Genomic DNA, 21,972 nt, shown 5'->3' on the forward strand with positions numbered 1-21,972 from the left:
TGACAGAAATCTTGTGGGAGGAAGACGACAGATCAAATTTTGTTATTTTGTTGTATTGTTTTCATTTTAATGGTTCAGATTGAAACCGAACCATTTCAAAATATTTCGGAACCGAAGTTCCGAATTATTTAACATAAAAATGGTTTTCACCAAGGGGTACGACCCCGAAATTAATGAAGTCGTTGATGAGTAAGTCATGCCCACACTGCATGGTACGAAAGCGATAGTAACTTCGGCCAACATTATATTCAGAAACAGATTGCTCTGAGAAGGGGAAAACAACACGGGTACGCGGACGATGTATGCACATCCTCTCATCTTCTCACGTGCCGTTCGTGCTCAGGAAGCTTCTTCCTAGGCACGAACGACAGGAGAGAATTTCGCCCGTGGAAGCAAATCTAATTAGACAAATGCTTCTCAATCCTCTCGAGCTTTAAGCTCTCGGGCAAATTCCCTTTTCGTTCCCTTTTCTCTTCAGATCTAACGTTGCGCAATGAAAGCTTTTCGTTCGCATAGAAAAACCTGTGCAATTGTTGCGTTTTGTTGTTGGGGTTGGTGTCTGACGAAAACGGCTTGGGAGTCAATCCAAACAGTGGCGCCACCAAGTCCTCCATAGTAGTGTTTGAAGCATTTCGGATTTTTTTTTGGAAAAGGCACATAAATACGCATTAACCATTTTGGCCAGGCTGGCCAAAAACAAATTTAACTAAATTGACAAAATTAACAAAACTGACAAAATTGACAAGATTGACAAAATCGCCAAAACTGAAAACGTTGACAAAATTGATGAGATTGACAAAATTGACAAGATTAACAAAATTGACAAAACCGAAAAAATGACAAAATTGCCCAAATTGACAAAACTGACAAACTTCACCAAATTGACAAATCTGACAAAATTGACAAAATTGACAATATCGACAATTTCGACAAAATCGACAATATTGACACAATTGACAAAATTGACAACATTCACAAGATTGACTTAATTGACAAACTTACAAAATTGACAAGATTGAAAAAAGTGATAAAATTAACAAAATTGACAAAATTGACCAATATGTGAAAACTGACAACATTCACCAATTTGACAAAAAAGACAAGACTTACAAAATTGACCAAATTGGCAAAACTGACAAAATTCACCAAATTGACAAAACTGACAAAATGACCAAATTGCCAAAATTGACAAGATTGACAAAATTCACAAAATAGGCAAAACTAACAAGATTGACAAGACTGACAAAATTGACAAGATTGACTATTTCGACAAAATCGACAATATTGACACAATTGACAAAATTTACAAAACTGACAGAATTGACAAAATTGACATGATTGACAAAATTGCCAATATTGACAAAATTGACAAGTTTGTCACAATTGAGAAGATTGACAAAATTGACCAAATTGACAAAATTTAGAAAATTGTAAACATTGACAAGATTGACAAAATTGACAAATCTGAACAAATTTGAAGAAATTGTTAAAATTGACAAAAATGACAAAATTGATTAAATCGACAAAATAGTCAAAATTTACAGAAATCGCAAAATCACAATTTTGATTGAATCGACGAAATTGAAAAATTTGACCAAATTGACAAAACTGACAAAATTGACAAAATTGACAAGATTGACAAAATAGACCAAATTGACAAATTTTACAAAATTCTTATAATTGACAAAAATGACAAAATTTATCAAATTGACAAATTTGACAAAATTTACAGAATTGACAAAATTGACAAGATTAAACAAATTGACAAAACTGAATCAAATAAACAAAAATTACAAAACTAATAAAATCGACAAAATCGACAAAATTATCAAAACTAGCAAAATCCATAAAATTGTCAATATTGATTAAATCGACAAAATTGGCAAATTTGACATTTTTGACAAATTTGACAAATTTTATCTCCTATAGTTTTTTTTCATCCCCTATAGTTTATTCCGTTTGAGAGCTTCATTTAACGAAAATCATTTATAAAAGTGATTTTTGTAAACATTCTACCGTTATGGATTAAAACACGCAAAACAAATATGTTTTGAATCTGAAAGAAAGGCTCAAATCCACTGTTAAGTGTATTAAATCGGGTTTTTACTTTAATAGAAGTTTAAAAAAATCGAATTTTATATAATACTTTTTTATATTTTTTGTCGCCGCGATTTCAAAAAATATGGAAAAGTTGTTAAACCCCTTATTTTTCAATCAAGCGTTTTAAAAGTTATTTCAGGCACATTAGAAAATTTTTGGAAAGTGTAATGCAGTTGACGTTTTTCCAATACTTTTTCAATAGCTGTTTATCTAATTGTTTAACACAGAATACTGGAAGATTTTTGAAAAAAAAATTATACAATGCAACACACATGCATTCGCCCGCCATTTCAATCGCTGTGCAAGTATATTTTGTCGTGATTCGACCAGATCGAGTTAAACACAACATTGATTAAAAAAATGAAGTATCAATTGCAGCGAATGCAGAACATTTTGTTTAACCTACCCTATGAACTTCAAGGTATTATTCTAATTTTATTGAAAAAATTCAATGTTGCAGGCAGTGGGAATGGCAAAAATGCGCTACGCCTAAGTGAACTGAGGGCCATCTTAAAGGGAAAGATAAAAATCACGTTTGGCCAAAGAAATTGTTTTTTTCGTAGAAAATTTTTCAGTCTTTTTCGATTCGATACTGTTCTTTGGCTTGTTAAGAAGTAAAATCTGGTTAATTTAATGAAAAAAGACGCTCTTGTTCCTAAAAACTTCAAGTTCTAAATTGTCAGCATTGGGATAAAATTCCGTTCAGCCGGATCGAACTTCACCAAACTAAACGGTGGGATTTTTAACTTTTAATGACAAAAGGACCTTTTTGAAAAATTACTTGGCGGATCACTGGATGTTCACGTGAATTGTTTTGACAGCAAACAGCTATGTGAATAGCTCGTACGGATCAAATGAATTCGTATTAACTTCTAAGTGATTCTCGTCAGTCAAGCAAAAATTCACGTTATGAGCGCTTACGTAAAAATCTAGGTAAATTTTACGTTTCTTTTTTGTCTGAGTGTAGGCTCCTAAATTAAGAACAAATTGCCCCTGTTGCAAGTCATTTTTTCAACATTTTGGTTCGACCTGAGGGATCTTAGTGCAAGCATGAATTACTTCGAAAGGCTTATTTTAGTTTGCAGAACTTTATTTCACTTTATGTTGAAAGAATTTTGAGAAACGCTTTAACACGTTCGTCTCCATGGGACCCATTTTCATGTAATGGGTGTATTTCAGTGATTGAAATCCTCAACCATTTTCTCATCAGAGGCATTCAAAATACACACTTTGAGGCCTCGTATAGTAATACAGGAGACGATACATATACATTCATTCAAACCTCCCCCCATGAGGAGGATCTGCTCCGAGAGACACTATCCGTTCGCTGCTCAGAACGAACTCTCTCAACGTTCGGTCGCTACATGATGCATGCAGTAAACGAGGCACACATACTCATTTACGTTATTGAATTTGATGGACTCAAGCCGATAGCTGTCGTTGAGGAGAACCGAACTTATTGCATAGCATAGGCCCGCAACGTATGGAGCAAGGAGAGGGGAGGAAAAGAAACGAAAAAACTAGCTGCCTGCGTGCGGTTGCTGTGCAATAATAGCAATAGCAGAAAAACTTCGGGTATTCGATCCAGGCACAAACGAGGAGACTCGGGTTTGCTCTGCCTTTTGAATTCGGCTCCCTCAAGAATGTAACAGGAGATGAGTGAGAGCCATTCGTTTGGTTTTTTGGAATCGCTGACTCGAATGTATATTGCTTCTTGAAGGTGGGCCATGTGAGAGCGTATGCATCATCGGTTTTGTCGTTTTCGCTGCCTCAAAGCAGCCTTTGCTTCCGAGCAGCGTTGCCAGATTGAAAACTGCTCAAGTCCGTAGATTTTACCGGAAATCGAAAAATGTACTGATTTCGACCAAATGAAACTTGATGACCTTTTTTTTTTTTTTTGGTCGTCAGGTAGAATTTTCATTTAACGCAGAATTCCTTGAATTTTTTCGATAATCCGTAGAAAATCCGTAGGAAATGGTGAAAATCCGTAGATCTCGAGCATCGATCCGTAGCTCCGTAGAAATGTTGAAAATCCGTAGAACTACGGAGAAATCCGTAGATCTGGCAAGGCTGCTTCCGAGTAAAGCGTTGAGCGAGAGATGGTTGATCAATTCATGCTCAGCAAAATTCAATCACTGAGTGTATTTCCTGGGAGGCCCCGTCACATCAAAAACGTGTGACGCTCTTTTATTCAAGTTAGCCGCTCAGTTAAGCCACACGTTGCAAATGAAGATCTTCCTCCTAACTTTTTCGCACCGAGAATTTCTATGGCCCAGCTAGTAAAACTACCAAAATGAGCATGGCGACGAACGTGTAAAAATGTCGGGCGGTCTGAAAATCGTCTTAAAATTGTTCGAGGTGTGTCCTATTCTTAGCTGGGGCCCCTCTTTCATAAAAAGTTAAATTATTGAAACTAATATACAAACCATCACTCACTTGAAAAAAACCCTCGGTTACCTTTTTTTCCGTTTGACCGTCTGTTTCTAAGTGATAGTGTCACAAAGAAACCCGTCTCCGTTTTTATACATGGAATGTATTATTTTGTAGCATTTTTTTAAGTAAAAAATTTTTTTCCACACATTTGGTCACAAATTGTCACAATTTGCCACAATTTATGTGATCGTTGACGTATATCCTCCCTTTATCTCAGCTCCCCGAGTGGCTGTCAGCAGCGATGCCACACATTCCGATTTGCCGGTATTTATACCGATTTTGACGAAATTTCTGATCAAGAATCGGTATGCACAAAATACCTTTTTTTGACAAAACATACCAATTTCATACAGTTTTTTGAAGAGTTCGTTCAATAAAAATTATTTCTAAAATAAAACAATCGCTTTTAATTTAGAGCTATCTTAATGCCTTAAAAGCCAGCAAGCCTCAACGTAGTGGAAATTATTTTTGTCTTCTATGTCCACTGTCTTGAGATCAAATCCTGATCATCAAATGCCATGGTTAAATATAGATTATAACTCTTTTGGACGTTAATAGACCATATCTTGAAGTTGCATATTTTAAACTTAAGAACCAATATAAGTGAACGCTCGTGGTAAATAGTATTCAGTCTAAAGAACTAAGTAGCATAAATAAAAAAGGGTAATAGTGCTAAGAATGAAAACACAACAAAGCCGCAGTGAACTGTCTCTTATGCAGAAAAAATGATGTCTTAAAACTTAATTTTGGTTACCAATCTGTTGAGGAATTAGCAGATTGAAAAAAAACTGTAGAAACTAATTGATTTGTTAACTGTATAATCATCATTTGGCACAGAGGAAAAGCTTAACATGGATCTTAAGATTAAATGGTTATTAAAACTGAATATTGTTTCTTGTGCTCCGTCTGTCTTCACAACTTGCATGGAGAAAAGTTTTCTTTTTAAAAAGAAGTTTAACGACGCAAGTTCGCTCGTCTTTTGAACATATTGACAGAAAAAAATACCTTTTTTTTTTAAATATGTCTTTATTTGTAACAATTCATCATAAATTTATATTACATTATTACAGAAAAAAAAACTGAAATTTCTATTTATTTATTTGAGTCTTTGACTACTGCCATACAGACTTAATATTAAAAACTAACTTATGAATAAGATTACAATACTATTAAAAATTAGTTAACAATTAGTTTACATCACGTATTGCACTTTTAAACGAAGATTTAGATAAATGAAAGTCAAATAAGTGCGAGACAACATTAAAAGCTTGACAACATCGGTGTAAGGGGTGATTTTGTCCAAATACTGTTCTGCTTATTGGCAACCAAAAAATCAACTGATTGCGAAGTTGTCTAGCTGGAGCGTAGAGGTTTAAACTCTGGAGCAGTTGGGGACAGTCAATAGCGTTGGTCAAAATATCGTAGATGAAGATTCGTTGCAGATAGTTTCTTCTTCGACTCAAAGGCGTCATTGATAGTAGGCCACACCTCTCAGAGTAAGGAGGTAGCCGTACGGGATCTTGCCAGGGCAGACGGCGTAATGCGTACCGCAGATTTTTTTTCTGGATACTTTCAATCCTGTCGCTGTGGACGGAGTGGTAGGGTGCCCAAACTGGAACAGCATATTCTAAGACGCTGCGTACTAGCGAGCAAAATAAAGTTTTCAATGCGTACGGGTCTTCAAAACTTGACGTATTCCGACGAAGAAAACCGAGCAAAGCAAAGCCTTTGGCTGTAGTCTTCGCGACATGCTGGGCAAAAGTGAGCTTTTGATCAAAAGTAACCCCAAGATCTTTTATGGAGGTTACCCTTTCGAGTGAGCTTCCACTTAAAGAGTAGTCGTAAACGATTGAGGATCTACTTCTAAAGAAGCGTATGCACTTACACTTACCGCCATTGACTCCCATTCCATGTACATATATTGCACCACGCCAGTAATCTGTCGATGTCATCTTGAAGCGCAGCGCAATCCACTATTGAATCTATGATTCGATAGATTTTCAAGTCATCAGCAAACAGTAGTTTCGGTGATTGAAGGCATGATGCTAAATCGTTTATAAACAGCACGAAAATGAGCGGTCCTAAGTGGCTGCCCTGCGGTACACCAGACGGCATGTTGAACACAGTAGAGTGAGTACCACGAATGTTGATAAAACCTCGACGATTAAGCAGGTACGACGACAACCATTTTGTTACCCATACAGGAAAGCCGTAGCGAGTAAGTTTTTATATGACGATTCTGTGTGGAAATTTATCGAAGGCCTTGGCGAAGTCAATATATATTGAGTCCATTTGCAGTTTCTTATATGTTGCGGTATGCAGTTCGCTGGCATAGCACATTAAATTTGTCAACGTTAACCTTTTCTTGACAAAGCCGTGCTGGACCTCCGTGAGTAACGGGACAGCTGCAGTATACAACCTTTCGTACATCAGCACTTCAAAAACTTTAGAGAAGCAGCAAAGAATTGATATTGGTCGGCAATTTTCCACACGATGAGCGTTTCCAGACTTATGAATTGGAGAAATAGATGCCATTTTCCAAAGAGCAGGAAAGACACCTTCCGATATCGATAGATTGAAAATCATGCTAAGTGGCGTGGCAAGTGATACAGCAATTCTGGAGACCAACGACGTTGGGATCCCATCAGGCCCCGAACCTTTCGAAGAATCCATAGATACCAATACTTTTAGAACCTCCTGGTCTGAAAATACGGGCTGTGGGAGTCTAATGTCACGGTTTTGCAGTGTTCCAAAGTAATCATTAGTGCAGTCTGGAGAGTGAGAGCTATACACGCTACTGAAAAATTCGGCAAACAAACCAGCAGAATCCTTGACGCTTTCCGATGTCCGTTCTTGAAACGTTACTGAAGAAGGAATAGAATTTCCAAGTCGACGACTATTGATATATTTCCAGAAAGAGGAAGGATCCTGTTTAACGTTACGTTCGATGTTCAAAATATACTGATCAAAGGCAGCGTTACGAATTGCCGAATATTCAGTCTCTAATCTAGAGAGGAATGATTTGTTTTTTTCATCAGTCTTGTCTCGAAAGTATCGTTTGCGGGCTTTACGAACAACGTTACGACTTCTCCGAAGTTCAGAATTCCACCAAGGTTGATTATAAGTCTTTTGTCGGCGCAACCGTCTAGGAGGTGTGTGCGCTCGTAAAATCTCCCACATATGATAGTAGAAGGTAGATACCGCGTCATCTACACTCAGATCTTCAAGCTCTGCTTGCCAGTTCATGTTCATCAACAGTTCAATAACATGATCTGTATCGCAATGCAACGCAGATGCTATTTTTTTCGAAAACTGATGTGAATAATACGATCATAGGCGATAAAAGTGAAAAGCTATTCTTTCTCATCTTCAGAAAAATATGTAAGATCTGTAACAAGTTGGATGAAATTTTAGCTGCATCGCACTTGCACTCATGGAAAACCATCACCCAAACTCGAGAGCGATTCCATTGTCTTTTGATTTCATTCCTTGAAATTTGTAGTAAACGCTAATAAACATTTGGTAGGGGATTCCAATGAATCGTGCATGGATAGATCGAGGTAAGCTATCATTATTTTGAAAAAAAAACTCTTTATTTCTACACTTTTATTCAAATAAAATATTTAACTACAACTGAAATCAATGTTTGACTGAATATGAAAAATGTAGAATAAACAATGGAAATGCAGCTTTTTACGTCATGTAGGTGCGTTGAAAAATGACACAAAAATAAAAATTATCTAAATTGAACTGGTTTAGTTATGTTGAATATGAGATTTTTTTTTTAATTCAAAAATTATCATTCAACAAAAAAAAAAGTATTGTATGATAAAAACACTCCTGAAGATTGAAACAATTTTATAATGCAAAGTTTATAGATGTAAGGTGTAAGATCTGGCATCCTCACTTTTTTCTGGGTCTGGGCCTACGTGTAACTAGGGCAAATGTCAGGAATGTTAAAGAATTCAAGTCATAGTATTCTCAAAAAATTATTCGAATATTAAAAAAAAAGAAAAACAAACACTACTATTTTTCAAAAACATCAGCTTTTTGTTTTGATGGTTCAATTCAAAATCGTTCAGTAGCCGATATATGCATAATTTAGGCACACTCGCTTTCCGTCACAAAAATAGGCTACTAAAAGCGACATCAAGGATAATCCGGGATCACGTTCAGTAGATGTTTTTTCCATGTGTGTCTTTCCCCAAACATCATGTAACGAAAATCAATCTTCGAAAACATGTCCAAATAGCATCACTTGACATGGAAAGGTCATATGTATGTGGAAATGTTGCTTGTAACGTATCGATGGCGCTCATTCCACCTTCACTGATGGGTACGCAGCCATTCGATTGACTTTTGACTTCCGGTCGAGTTGGCTTCCACCCAATGCCGGCGACATTGACAGAAGCAGCAACAGCAATATAGGAAGGTACCAGATTACCAGGATGGCAATATGTGAAACATCGCTGGGTTCAACGGGAGGTGAAGAATTTTACTTCAACTCTCGTTGACTCGGTTTGAGGGACAACATCCTCCTGGCATCACCGGGTCCTGTGCACCATATTTCACGGTAATCATGATCGACAGCTACACGTTCGATTGAGTCTATTCGATTTGGGGGGCAGGAACGTGGCTGTTTGATTTTTTCTTCCATCCGTGCTACACGGGAGCAGCTTGCTGCTGCTGCCGCCTGGAGGTCTCGTGCGTGCGTGACTGTCACTGACACTTGTGCTTCACCGGAAGGTCGGAAGATGTAGTCCCGGTATATTGCGTTCACGGGATTTCACGACGAAGCGGAGAAAATCCATGCGAGAATGTGTGCACGAAAATCCGGATTAATTATCGCAATTTTCGGGATAGATTTCCTAAGCCGTGACGTGCTTGGTGGATTGTGCTTCGGAATAAAGGTAGCACGATTGTCTAGCTTCAAAGAATTATCCAGCGAATGAAAAATAGATTTCAAGTTTAAAGCCTGTTGCTAAGAAGCAAAATTATACAGAATGAACTTGAAATTTTAATGGAGGTACCGTTTTTTCAACCTTATCAAAATAATGATTAATAAAAGAATTCTTTTCTGATCTTCTCTCCACAGTTTTACGCGAAGATTTCCGACTGGAGCCACAAAATACTCGCGTTGCTCAGGGTGAAACTGTCATGCTGGAATGTGGTCCGCCAAAAGGTTACCCAGAACCAACTATCAGCTGGCGGAAGAATGGTCAAACACTGGATTTAAGCAACTCAAAACGGTATGTTTCTTTCATCATTAAAGAAATTATTAAATTGAATTAACTTAAAGATAAACTGAGAGTTTTACGAACAATTGTATTTATTTTTTTCCCAAATTTAGCGTTCGTATCGTAGATGGCGGAAATCTAGCCATTCAGGATGCCCGCCAATCAGACGATGGCCGGTATCAGTGCGTGGCTAAAAACGTGGTCGGAACCCGGGAATCAGCCGTGGCCTTTCTTCGAGTGCACGGTAACTATTTTTTTTATTGCTCCAAACAAGGTGACACACAAAACATACCAACCAATTTCCGCCTCCACCGCGTGTCCGGTTAGTGTCCGACACAAAACACCTCTAAACACATTGCCATTGCCAGCTTTCAACATGTCATATAAATTGTTTTATCTTTTCCGTTCTGTTTCTGTTCCGCAGTCAAACCGTTCCTGGTGCGAGGACCCCAGAACCAGACGGCCATCCTGGGCAGCTCGGTGGTGTTTCAGTGCCGGGTAGGAGGCGACCCGATGCCGGATGTGCTGTGGAGGCGGTCCGCTTCCGGTGGCAATATGCCACTAGGTGAGTGCGTTTTTCTCTGTTCTATCACACTGCTGTGTTGTTGTTCGTACCCACCTTGGTACATGGGAAATGTTCCGGTTTATTGGCATAATCTGGTTTAGAGACCGGTCGGTCGGCTTTAGGTTCGGTTGTTGTGCATGATGACAACCGCTTTAAAACAATTTTGCTCTACTGAAGTTTTCCCCAGCCAGTGAACTTGAAGCTAAAGTCGGTTAGTGTTCTCAATTTCCATCCGAAAGCCCCCATGTTGGTGGTAGCTTTGTCACTACTCTGTTGACTTTCGTGATCCAGGGGCTGAGGAGATAAATTAATTACATTTTTGAGCTTAATCCCATTGGTGCATTTTGTGAAACCTCAATACTCCTTAGCTTTTTGTGTACAGAAGCTACACACAGAATGAATCCAATGCAATGTTCTAATGACTAAATAGACGATACCCGTCCAGTAGCCGGTATCATATTAAATACCTCTACGAGCCGAAAAGCTTTTATCAGTCATTGGATTAATCGACTTGTATGTCGAAAGCCTATGGGTTTGTCGACATTATTGCGAATTAGGTTGTTAAGTTTTATTTTGTCATTTTCAATGGATCGTTTTTAGTCATATTATTTTTGTGAGCAATAAAAGATTTCTCTGTTCTATGTGTTTTAAATTTTCAATTTTAAAATGTTGCTTAGTTGCTTAGATACACATTCACATGAACATTCTGAAGCCGCAGCCTGTGGCGTTGAGGATAGCCTTCAAGTCTTCTAAGCCAGAGAGGGTATGAGATTGAATCCCGGTCACGGCATACATAGTACATTTCTGTGGGTTGGTGGTTTTAGCATTAGTAAGATGCTAGCTATCATATCCTGGAAAGTTGAACGTTTAGAGTTAAGAAAAAAGAATCTCTTCGAGGAAACATTAGTTTAAAGAAATATACAGCGTTACTTAATAGCAGTGGTTGAAATTATCACCCATTTCCTCCCCAGCAGCGTTGCCAGATTGCAAACCGCTCAAATCCGTAGTTTTGACAAAAAACGTAAAATTTACTGATTTTGGAAAAATGAATATTGATAACTTTTTTTTTGGGTCGTTAGGAAGAATTTCCGTTTATCCGCAGAGTCCCTATAATTTTTCGGTAGTTTTCGAGCACCGATCCGTTGAAGTGCAAAAAAAAAATCCGTAGATCTAGCAATAGCTAAATCCTCGGGCATTCGATCTAGGGACAAACAAGGACGCAAGACATATGCTATGCCTTTTGAATTCGTTTCCCTCTAGCTTGTAACCAGTGATGCCATATTAAAATCGGTATTTTTAATCCCGAAAAGATCGGTATTGGGTATGTTTTTGTAAACTTTTAGAACCAAGTCTATTGAAAGATTATTGGCTAATAATTATATAGTATCGGGATTTTGAAATACCATATTTTCTGTTAAAGAGACGCTAATTCCAAACGCTTTTATTATTTAGTATTACTATGCTGCTTATTTATAGAAAAGCATTTTTGGAGCCTTTATTTTAATAACTGACTAAAAAAATTTTGCGTTCTGAATTTAAGTCTCGCAGCGCTTATGAAATTACACTTCTAGAATCGCTATGAAATTGGCTTTCTGATGATTTAAATGAATGCCTTTGAAAATTTGTCAAAAAATCGTTTCGTATTTTGAGAATCAACGAATGCAAAAATGTGCCAAATAACGTCATCTTTCCAATCCTCTTTTCAAAATTTATCTGTGGTGACTTATACAATTTTGACGGACCAATGATTGTAAAGTACGGTTTTTACACCTTTTTTACATTTTTTGTGGTCTTTAAAAAAATCAAAAAAATACATTCTTATGTGCAGTGTATAGTAAATAACTTTAGATTTCTTGGACACTAGGGAAATTTTTTTCGAGCATTCCTTAGCATATCTACAGTATTTTTTTCGAAGCATGTTTTTTTCGGATATTTTTTCTTAGACTTTGAATATCGGAAAACTTATGTGTTTAAGTTGAATATTGTCTGAAAAATATATTTGAGTGAGACTACGAGGTTTCCAACTATAAATTTTGTAAAAATTGGTTGAGAAACAAGAAAGATATATTAGATTCGTCAGCAGCAGTGTCGAATTTACACTCCAGAGACTGTAACGGGTAAAAATTTCAGGGGCGAAAGAGGATAAATAATAAAAAAATAATAAGCCAAGATGAAAACTTAAAGCTGATTTTAAATAATGTTATAATCCTTAAATCATGGATTCAAATCTTGCCTAGAAGTTTTTGTTTAAGAAAAACATTGATGCATGCTTCCGAAAATCAATCATTTTCACTGAGCCATGCTTGACTACATTCAGAGCCAAAAAATCAAAGCAGTCAAATTTTCCTTCTTCAACCAAATCATACAAACAATCATGCATGACAACGACGCTTCTGTATTTGAAACACTTTCCGACCACTGCATTGTTGTGAAAATCAGATCCCAACTATTTCCAATATTTTTCAAAAAAGCCATTGAGTATTTGAAATTTAATATTTTAACTCATTCAACAACTTTATTAATATATCTTTTCCTAAAAGCTATTGACATTCGTCTATAATTCTTTTTATTTTCACATTTCCCTGTCAATCTTCTATCTTTTCTTCAAAAAGTGAACTAATCATAAGCACACAATTGTCATCAAACAAAACAAGTTTGGCTCCTTAAAGCCTAAAGGTATGAGCCGTTTTAAAAAAAAAATACAAAAAAAAAATCAACTTTATTGAAGACTGCACGATTTGAATTATGATTAATGAGTGGTAATCTTTGTTTTAAAATTTTTGTAATGTTTTACAACTTTGCCAAAAAAATGCGCAAATTTATTCAATGAAGCTTAGTTCAAGATTTGATCATTTGACGTCTTAAACTGTTATAATCTCAAATCTGCCATATTATTTGATTATCAAGATTCAATCTCAAGGCAGTTTGCAAAAGATACTATCTTCTACGCTGAGACTTCTTCTTCTTCTTCTTCTTCTTACATCAACATGGCCAAAACATGAAGGCATCCTGGAAAATGGAAGACTTGCGTCTATCATTTTTCTTTTCAGCGTATTACCTGTTACATATTCCTATGCATTGCAGATATTACTACGGCCAGGCCAACCATGTGATGAAAACCGCGAAAGATACAGGATACAGTGGAGGAATGAAGCGTGGAGATCCCTACCAAACGCTTCATATAATATTTCGAATATGTAAAGACCTAAACATGAATTTATGTCATTTGGGAAAGTATATATGGAATATTGATACATTAAATGCTGTTAAGGAATTAGGAAATTATGATACTTACCAACATTATACTCACCGCAATAATATTTAGAATATAGAATATTACATTTGGGTTTCTGTAGATCAGCTGTTTTGACTTCGTATCTTTCCGTCTACTGGATAGTATGAGGGGTTAATGATCAGAAAGTTTTTAGTAAACGGTTGAAACACAAACCAATTTATTATGTATTTCCATTGGCTTTGTAACCTACAATGCAGCCTTTTGAGTTCTGTAGCTTGGTACAACCTGGGACTTCGTTAAACAAAAGTAGAGAATAATTTTATCGAAGGTTTCAACCAATATACTGCAAAAAAGTAAAATGATACTGTCGCATCCAGCTTAGCATTGGCATACTTCAGTATGGCATTACTATGGATCTTGTTATAAATGTGTGTATCAGATTAAATAAAATTAATTGCCGCTGAATGCAAAATGCGTAGTGCAAAATCATTATAAATGGAAAGAGCTCGAACATATACGAAAAATTGGAACTTGTTTCCAGAACTTGAAAACGGGCAGTAACATGATCCACTCATCAATAATAAAGTCAGCAGTAGAGCAAAAGAGAGAGAAGTTCAGCAAAATAAAAAAAAAAAAAAATAGAACGTCCTCACCAAGTTTTTCTGCTTCTGTACCATTTGTTGTTTGTTGTTGTGCACCAACAAAGTTCCAACAAGTCCATGTTGAGACCTGTTTTGTCTCGTGCTCCTAGAGATTTTCATTACATTCTGACTAAACCCAAGCCCATATTCCACTTCGTCACGTTAACACTTTTTTGTTCCAGGAACGAATTCATCACTAAGCGCAGACTTTGGATGATTTGCTTGAGATTTTTAACTTAACCTCAGCTTTAACTTAACAGATCGCCCCAATTTCGGAAATTTCCAGATAATCCGAAAATCAAAGCAAGCCGACAAAAGCAACCACACATTCGCGATGCCGACGAACTGTCACACACAACGGGGAAGAAAAAAATTATCGCCGAATGGCGGCAGAGCCTCTTTAAATTTCTTGGTTTTCAGGAGTCTGATCAAATAAAACCTAACAGCAACTTGCAGACGAAACCAAAGGACACTTTAGTATAAATAAAATAAACCTTCGAATGGAACTCGAAACTTTAAAATAATGCTATTTGTAAACGCGACCGGAGCACACACAAAAACCGAACCGTACTTCTCGGCCTCCCGAACGCGAATCCCTATCTTCTACGCTGAGACTTGCTTGTTAAAAAGGAACTAGGATTACATTGTTTCGAACACAGTAGTTTGAGTTACACGAATTTTGAAAAAAAAAGTCTAAACAAGTTTTTCCAATTTTTCAAAAATATTTAGATATATTCGGTATTTTTTGCCAAAAATCGGTATAAATACCGGAAAATCGGTATGTGTGGCATCGCTGCCTGTAACTGGCAACCAAGCAACCAAATGTAACATATTTACCTGAATGAAGGCTTTGAAAGTTACATATTGGCTGACAAAGAGAATCAACTTAATGAACTGCTAAGTTGCAAAAGTGATTAATACGTACGTTGTAAGGGACTTAAGTCACATGAAGGGCACAAAAGTGTTCAAAATGGAATTTACTTAGTTAAAAAAGTGCGTTGAGATACTTTCAAAATCATATCACCACTTCGAGTTTTAGTTTCAGTTAGAACATCATCTAGGCGTGGTCTTGTGGTAACTTGTTCGATTCTCACCACGATGGTCGGAGTTCGATCCACAAGCCGGGCAAGTTTTTTTTTCAATAAGTGACCATTCTGATATAATATATGTAGGAAATTTAAGAAAGAAGCATTTTTGCAATATGTTGAGTTTAGGATTCGGCGCGAGGCATCATGGCGGCATCATGTACTGAACATAGTAAATAATCAAGAAAAGGTTATATGAACCGATGCCAAGGGTGCAATTGGGATAGAGAGATAATTTTTTGCTCATTTTACGAATTTTTGGAGCTGAATTAAAAGGCTGCTGGAAGCTGAAAAGAAGATCATTATCACTTGTTTTGGAACTTGAAAGTATCAATAAGAACTTAAATTATGAGATGCATAGAACGCTGCATAGAAAGCTTCATGAAGACAGGCCAATTTTGTGTGTGAAGAAAACTTCGTGCTCACTGCAAAGGGTGAACCAAGTTTGATCTACTACTTTGAAGTGAAGTTGTCGACCAAATCTGACTGCCCCCCTCCAAAAAGTTGTTTCCCGGATAAAAAATTCTGACAAAAATCGGTCGGGCTCTGGTCAGTTCAACTCGTGAATCGGTTAGAAAACAAACCAGAAAACGAACCAAATTTGGACAAATTCAGTGCCCAGGTGACGCAACTGCCGGGTCCCGGTCCTTTCCAGTTCAAAATCGGTCAGTTTTCCAACCAAAATCTGACAGTTTTCAGATCAAAATCGGACACAAATGGTCTGGATCCGAACGCAATCGGTTTTTTTTGCGATAGTTGCGGTAATGCATTTTATTTTTATTTCAACTTACATAATACCAATTAATAATAAAAAGAAACACTGAACAACAATATCACCCATCATTTTTCTGTAGGCTACCTCCACGGGTTGTCTAGAAAATCCGGGTTGGTTAAGCCATGTTTTTGTCGAAAAGTCCCGACTAAATATTGTCGGAACGACTGACCCATTAATCCACCGACGAGAACGCAGTTTTCTATCCAGAAATCCGATTAAAATTTATGAGGCGATCGGATGCCGTAAAGATGCCGTAAAGGGGCAACCGGGATGGAACAGCACTTCAGGTGTAATCGACAGGAAAGACCCTAGGAGATAGTTTTTGGATGATTACCGGAAAAAAAATTGGTTTTAGCACTGTTAAACACATAACACAAATACGAAATATTAGATTTTTTGCTTGCCGGGAAGGTGCTACATTCAAAAGCATAACTCAAATGTTACTAAATTAATCATGAGACTATGGGCCCTATTACTTTAAACGAGTCGAGTAATTCTACTCGACTCCAGTCACTGTCGAGTAGAGCGAAATGTCGTAATAAACTCACCTTGAAAGGTTTTAAAATTTAACAGATTCCAAAAAGTTGTACCAAACTTGAAAACAAATATTCAGCAGTGTCGTCTGAAAAAAATATTATTGCTTTGATTAACCCAGATTAAATAGTCTGCCAGAAATCGGTCTAAAGTTGGTGTCGTTCAACCAGTGGAACCAGACGACGAATTTTGTTTCTGTCATTTCGACACTGATTTTAAGCAGCGGGGAGTTGGTACCGAAAAACAGAACAGAAAATCCGAACAAAACTTGGACGGCTTTCAACTGACAAACTTTTGTTTTTACAGTAATCGGTCCGTTTGCGAGACTCGTTCCGATCTGGATTCGTGCTGAACAATTTTATGACATGTGATGAAAATGCTTCTGAATAAAATTATACCCACTCATTTTCAACATCTTTTCATTTTTAACTCTCTATCTGTTTTAAGAGCAGACTTAAACCTTCAATATACTTCAGGCAGCAAAGTCGAGATCATTCAGATGAGGGTCGATATGAACTCTGAAAAATTCTCTGCATTCAAAAGTAGCAGTTTCTTCACTTTATTGGCCGGTCAATTCTGAACTGGAAAGCACCTGCTGGAACCAAAATATAGACGTGTCCACAGTTTGACAGCATACCATAGAACCAAAATGGATGATTCTCACTTCTTCAGGATGTTCTCTTGATTTTCACCAGCAAAATTTGGCAACTACGGATGATTCCAGTTCTTAAACGATGCAGGTTCATGTGGCCTGGGGATCTTTCTAACAGCCTAAAATTCTCCGTTAGCATTTTTACGAAATGTTGTACGGTGAAGAATTTTTTTTAGAAGACACGATATTTTTCAACTTTTCTTCGTGATTCTTGTCAGCAGCGCCATGCTCTTTCCCGATTTTTTTTTCTTGCCGGAAGCTTTTAAACGCCTTTGTCAGGCTTGGTATGAAGGTCATTTTTTTAGAAACCGTCGAAGGCTTCGATTCTATATGTTGAGATTTTTTGTGCAACTTCGTCGATGATTTTTCTGAAGACGCGCCTAGATCATCTTCATTATGGCAGAAGGGTCACTATATTTAGCTCAACTTCCCCAAAAATATCGTTTTCAAAATCGTTTTCATCTCCGAACTCGAGTTATCTGTCAGCTGTAAGGTGAGAAAAAGACAGACATGTATATTAGACAGCTCGCGAACTATATTTTCCTGCCGTATCTCTGGTTGGAAAAAGGTTTTAAAAGTACTACTAAAATGCGACTCCTGACTCTGTTCAGGATCTCATCTGACGCCTTGGACGAAAACACAAAATATTGACAAGGATGCCTGAAAACCTCTCGAGAGAAGTAGAGCGCTGCATGGACGCGGTTAATAACCTTTAGGGCGATTCCTGTTATCATTAGGACCTACTACAAAAAGATCAAGACTATTGTATTTTCTGGGGTCAGAATTTACTTTTTTGTTCATAACATTTGACCTGAATTGTTCGTACAATGTTTAGGGGTTTTCGGATCATCGAAATATTACAAGCATAAGCTTATACTCCAATTAAACCTAACAAAGATACAAACCATTTCACCCTAAATCTACGAATGAGGAACTTACAAGTTTGTCCAAGAGTCCATGATTCCATGGGTTTTGAAACTTGTGAATCCTGTTCAGTTGGATCCTGCAAAATAATACAACCTACCTCTAGCATCGCTTGAGAATTTGGTTGTGGCGACCTCTTTACTCGTCTACGATTAACAACAGCTATATAGATTTACTAATCTTCAAGAAATTGTCACTAAATACAGTTAGCATGCTTCAATTCCTGTTTGTAACACCTCGCCTTCAATCTTTTCGTTCCAGGTCGAGTTCATGTCCTAGAGGATCGAAGCCTGCAGATCGATGACATTACCCTCGAAGACATGGGTGAATACAGCTGTGAAGCGGACAATGCCGTTGGATCCGTTACCGGCACCGGAAGTTTGACCGTCCATTGTAAGTTCTAACCTTTTCTGATGGTTCGTTTGCACCAATGTTTAAACTTTAACTTCAATGCTTGTTTTTGTCTCTATTCTTAGCACCACCGCAGTTCGTTCACCGTCCATCAAACCAGATGGTAGATATTCGAGCGGAAGCAGTGTTTGAGTGTCAAGCCACTGGGTATCCGCAACCAACTGTGTTCTGGACCCTGGAAGGTAGCCGAAATTTACTGTTTTCCGGAAGTCGGTTCGAAAACTTTGAAGTGACCGAAAATGGGAACGGGAAAAGTGCCCTTTGGGTGTACTTTGTTGAGAGGGTACAAAATGGAAAGGTGGTAGTGTGTAATGCGGTTAATAGTGTTGGAAGTGTTAGCACCAGGGTTGTGTTGAGTGTAAACCTTCAGGGGGATCGACCTCCACCGGTGATTTTGCAGGGACCGGTTAACCAGACGCTGCCGATTAATTCGATAGCCTCGCTCCCTTGCAAGGCAGTTGGAACACCGGAACCCGTTGTAAGTTGGTACCGGGATGGTATTCCGTTGATTTCGACGGCAAGAGTGAATGTGGCTGAATCCGGTACTTTGACGATTACGAGCTTGAGCAAGAATGAAGACAGTGGTTTGTACACTTGTGTAGCGAGCAACGAAATGGGCAAGACTACGTGGAGTGCATTGTTGAAGGTTGACTCGCCGACTAACCCGAACATTAATTTTTACCGAGCACCGGAAGTGTCATCGTTTCCAAGTTCTCCAGGGAAGCCTCAGGTTGTTGAGGTGACGGATAACAGTGCTACGATTACGTGGATTGAAAGTGGAGTGTTTGGGGCATCCAGTATTGTAGGATATATTGTGGAAATGTTTGGAAGAAATGCAACCGATGGATGGGTGGAAGTTGCCAGTGGTGTTCAAGACACTCGTTATACACTGACGGGTCTGAGGCCGGGTATTCTGTACTACTTTGTAGTACGCGCTGAAAATGCTCATGGAAGATCGTTACCAAGCTCCCAGTCGGATCCCGTTGTGGTTGGAATGGTAAGTTAATTGTGATTATTAGGTTTTGAACAATTTTTAGAACAAAGGGTGTTTATTACAGAACGACATCAATGTAGGAATTGAAATCAGTGAAGCCAGGGCCAGTTTGTTAGCTGGAGAAGTAATAGAACTAGAAAATGTCACAGCTACTGGTTCAACCTCGGTTAGATTGAGCTGGAAGATCTTGAACGGAATGTACGTTGAAGGGTTCTACATTTATGCGCGAGATTTGGATGATCCTACTGGACTAGCATACAAAATGATTACCGTTCTAAACGCAGGAAGTGTCAGCTCGACAACGTTCAACGAATTGAAACAATTCAACGAGTACGAATTCTTTATCGTCCCGTTTTACAAATCCGTCGAAGGAAAACCTTCAAATTCACGACTTGCTAAAACCCTTGAAGATGGTAAGTGCTTTCGATTTGAATGATATGGTTATTGGATTTGAACGAGTTTCTTTTCGACAGTTCCCAGCGCAACTCCAACGGATCTGGAAGCTCTTATGCTCAACGTGACAGCTGTTTATCTGAAATGGAAACCACCTCCTGCTCAAGAAATCAACGGTAAATTTGTATTTCAATACTTAGGAGTATAGTGCTTAATAAGCTTTAAAATTTCAACAGGAATTCTACAAACCTATCAAGTTATCGTTCGAGGGGTAAACCTCAACTCAAACTACTCCACTGTTCTGACAAATGTAACGATAGATGCTGCCTTCCCGAATCTACTGCTCTCCAACCTGACCGCTGGAGTAACGTATACGGTCAGTGTGGCTGCTAGAACAGGTGCCGGATTGGGACCTTTCAGCAGGCCGGCTTCGTTGAGGTTAGATCCCATCACGAAACAGTTGGACCAATCTTCCTACCGATTTCCGATCAACCACGACAACCAGGATGACATTCTCACCAAACCTTGGTTCATAGTACTGCTAGGTCTGGTGCTAGCTTTCATTTTGTTAATATCCGGGGCAATCATCTTCATCAAACGAAGACAAATAATGATGAAGCAGTCTGCGCTTAATACCTTGAGAGGTAAATTTCGCTGTTTTTATACTTAAGAAGTTCAATGTCCAACACTTTCTTACTTCCACAGGTCATCACAACGGTGGTAGATTGATGTATCCAGCCAGCACCTTGAACGTTGACTGCTACTGGACAGACCCGACTAGAATGTCCCAGTGGCCATCGACAACCTTCCCGAAACATCACATTCCGGATTACAACACAATCCGAACTCTGCCAACGATGCACGTAACCGGACCCCATCCAATGATGAACCGGTACGTGACCATCGGGGAGACCAACGAATACGCTGAGGTGGGAGCTGCAACGTTCAATCCGCTGTCTACGAACCCTCGGAATCTGCACAACGGAACCGGAAGCAGTAGTAACTCGTCCGGATACATCGGAAGCAAGAGTCCTTCCGAATGTAGTGGGTCTAGGTCGCCGGCTCCCTACGCCATGACCACTCTGGTGGGCAACTCCAAGTTGGTGACAACGTTTGCCAGCTCTCCGCAGGTTCAAGTTTCTGGGTACGGAAGCATGTACTCGAACCTGGACTCCGGTTCAGTGCGGGAAGCTCGGCATCCCGGATTCCATACGAATTCCAAAGTGAATATAACTGAAAACAAACTGGAAAAGATGAGTGATGTAAATAACGATTTGGGTAGCTAAGTGTTAGGGTTATTTAGGTAAGCGTAGCGTTAGGTTTAGGTGAAAAGTTGGCGACAACAATCCCAGTTATGTGTAGATAATACTTCTAAAAAACAATACTCGTGTCCGTGAAGGCTGTGCAATAAATTAAGCTCTTGTTCAAATAATTTTGTCATTTTTTCATTTATCCGAAAAATATTTTCATAATTTTCAGGAATTCTAGAGCCCTAGGTAAGTAACAATTATCGTAAGTTTATCAATAAATTGATGTGAACTGATTGAGTCCTATCAATTGGAAAACCATTAGATTCTATTTACATGCACCAAAAAAACAGAGTTTGCATCCGTTATCAGATATATTAACTTGTAATGGACGATAAATATAATGCCACTCAGTTTCCTGCTGACCCGAGAAACCTTCGGCCGCCCGACCAAATCCTAGGAAATCATTATTCAAATTGCACCGGAATTTTCACACCACAATTTAGCGTAAACAGATCGCTGATAAATGGCAAATAACGCATGTAGGCTTGTTCAAACAAAAACCCAACGCATATGACCGACTATTTCCTACAAACAAGTATAATCACACAATGGAGCACAACACCTACAAGCATTCGCCCAATCATTGGTACAATTTTCCATTGCCGTATCTACCAATGTGGTCTTTCTAACATGAACATCAACACCCACATCCTTGCTACTCGTTGTGGTGCGAGCGTGTGAAT

At 38.2% G+C, this 21,972-nt stretch overlaps 1 protein-coding gene across 1 annotated transcript in view; it reads left to right on the forward strand.

Moving 5' to 3' along the window:
* The window catches only part of LOC129748143 (roundabout homolog 1-like), a 115,037-nt gene extending 93,657 nt beyond the window's left edge, over window positions 1-21,380 (forward strand). Inside the window, exons 5-13 of the mRNA XM_055742645.1 lie at window positions 9,629-9,782; window positions 9,884-10,014; window positions 10,195-10,335; window positions 18,443-18,574; window positions 18,658-19,589; window positions 19,651-19,999; window positions 20,060-20,155; window positions 20,216-20,623; window positions 20,685-21,380. Of these exons, the coding sequence (XP_055598620.1) occupies window positions 9,629-9,782; window positions 9,884-10,014; window positions 10,195-10,335; window positions 18,443-18,574; window positions 18,658-19,589; window positions 19,651-19,999; window positions 20,060-20,155; window positions 20,216-20,623; window positions 20,685-21,265 (2,924 nt within the window). The 3' untranslated portion in view covers window positions 21,266-21,380. The remainder of the gene's footprint in view (window positions 1-9,628; window positions 9,783-9,883; window positions 10,015-10,194; window positions 10,336-18,442; window positions 18,575-18,657; window positions 19,590-19,650; window positions 20,000-20,059; window positions 20,156-20,215; window positions 20,624-20,684) is intronic.
* Window positions 21,381-21,972: the final 592 nt, after the last annotated feature.

Source organism: Uranotaenia lowii, chromosome 2 (genome assembly GCF_029784155.1).
Source record: "Uranotaenia lowii strain MFRU-FL chromosome 2, ASM2978415v1, whole genome shotgun sequence".
NCBI classification, from domain to species: domain Eukaryota; kingdom Metazoa; phylum Arthropoda; class Insecta; order Diptera; family Culicidae; genus Uranotaenia; species Uranotaenia lowii.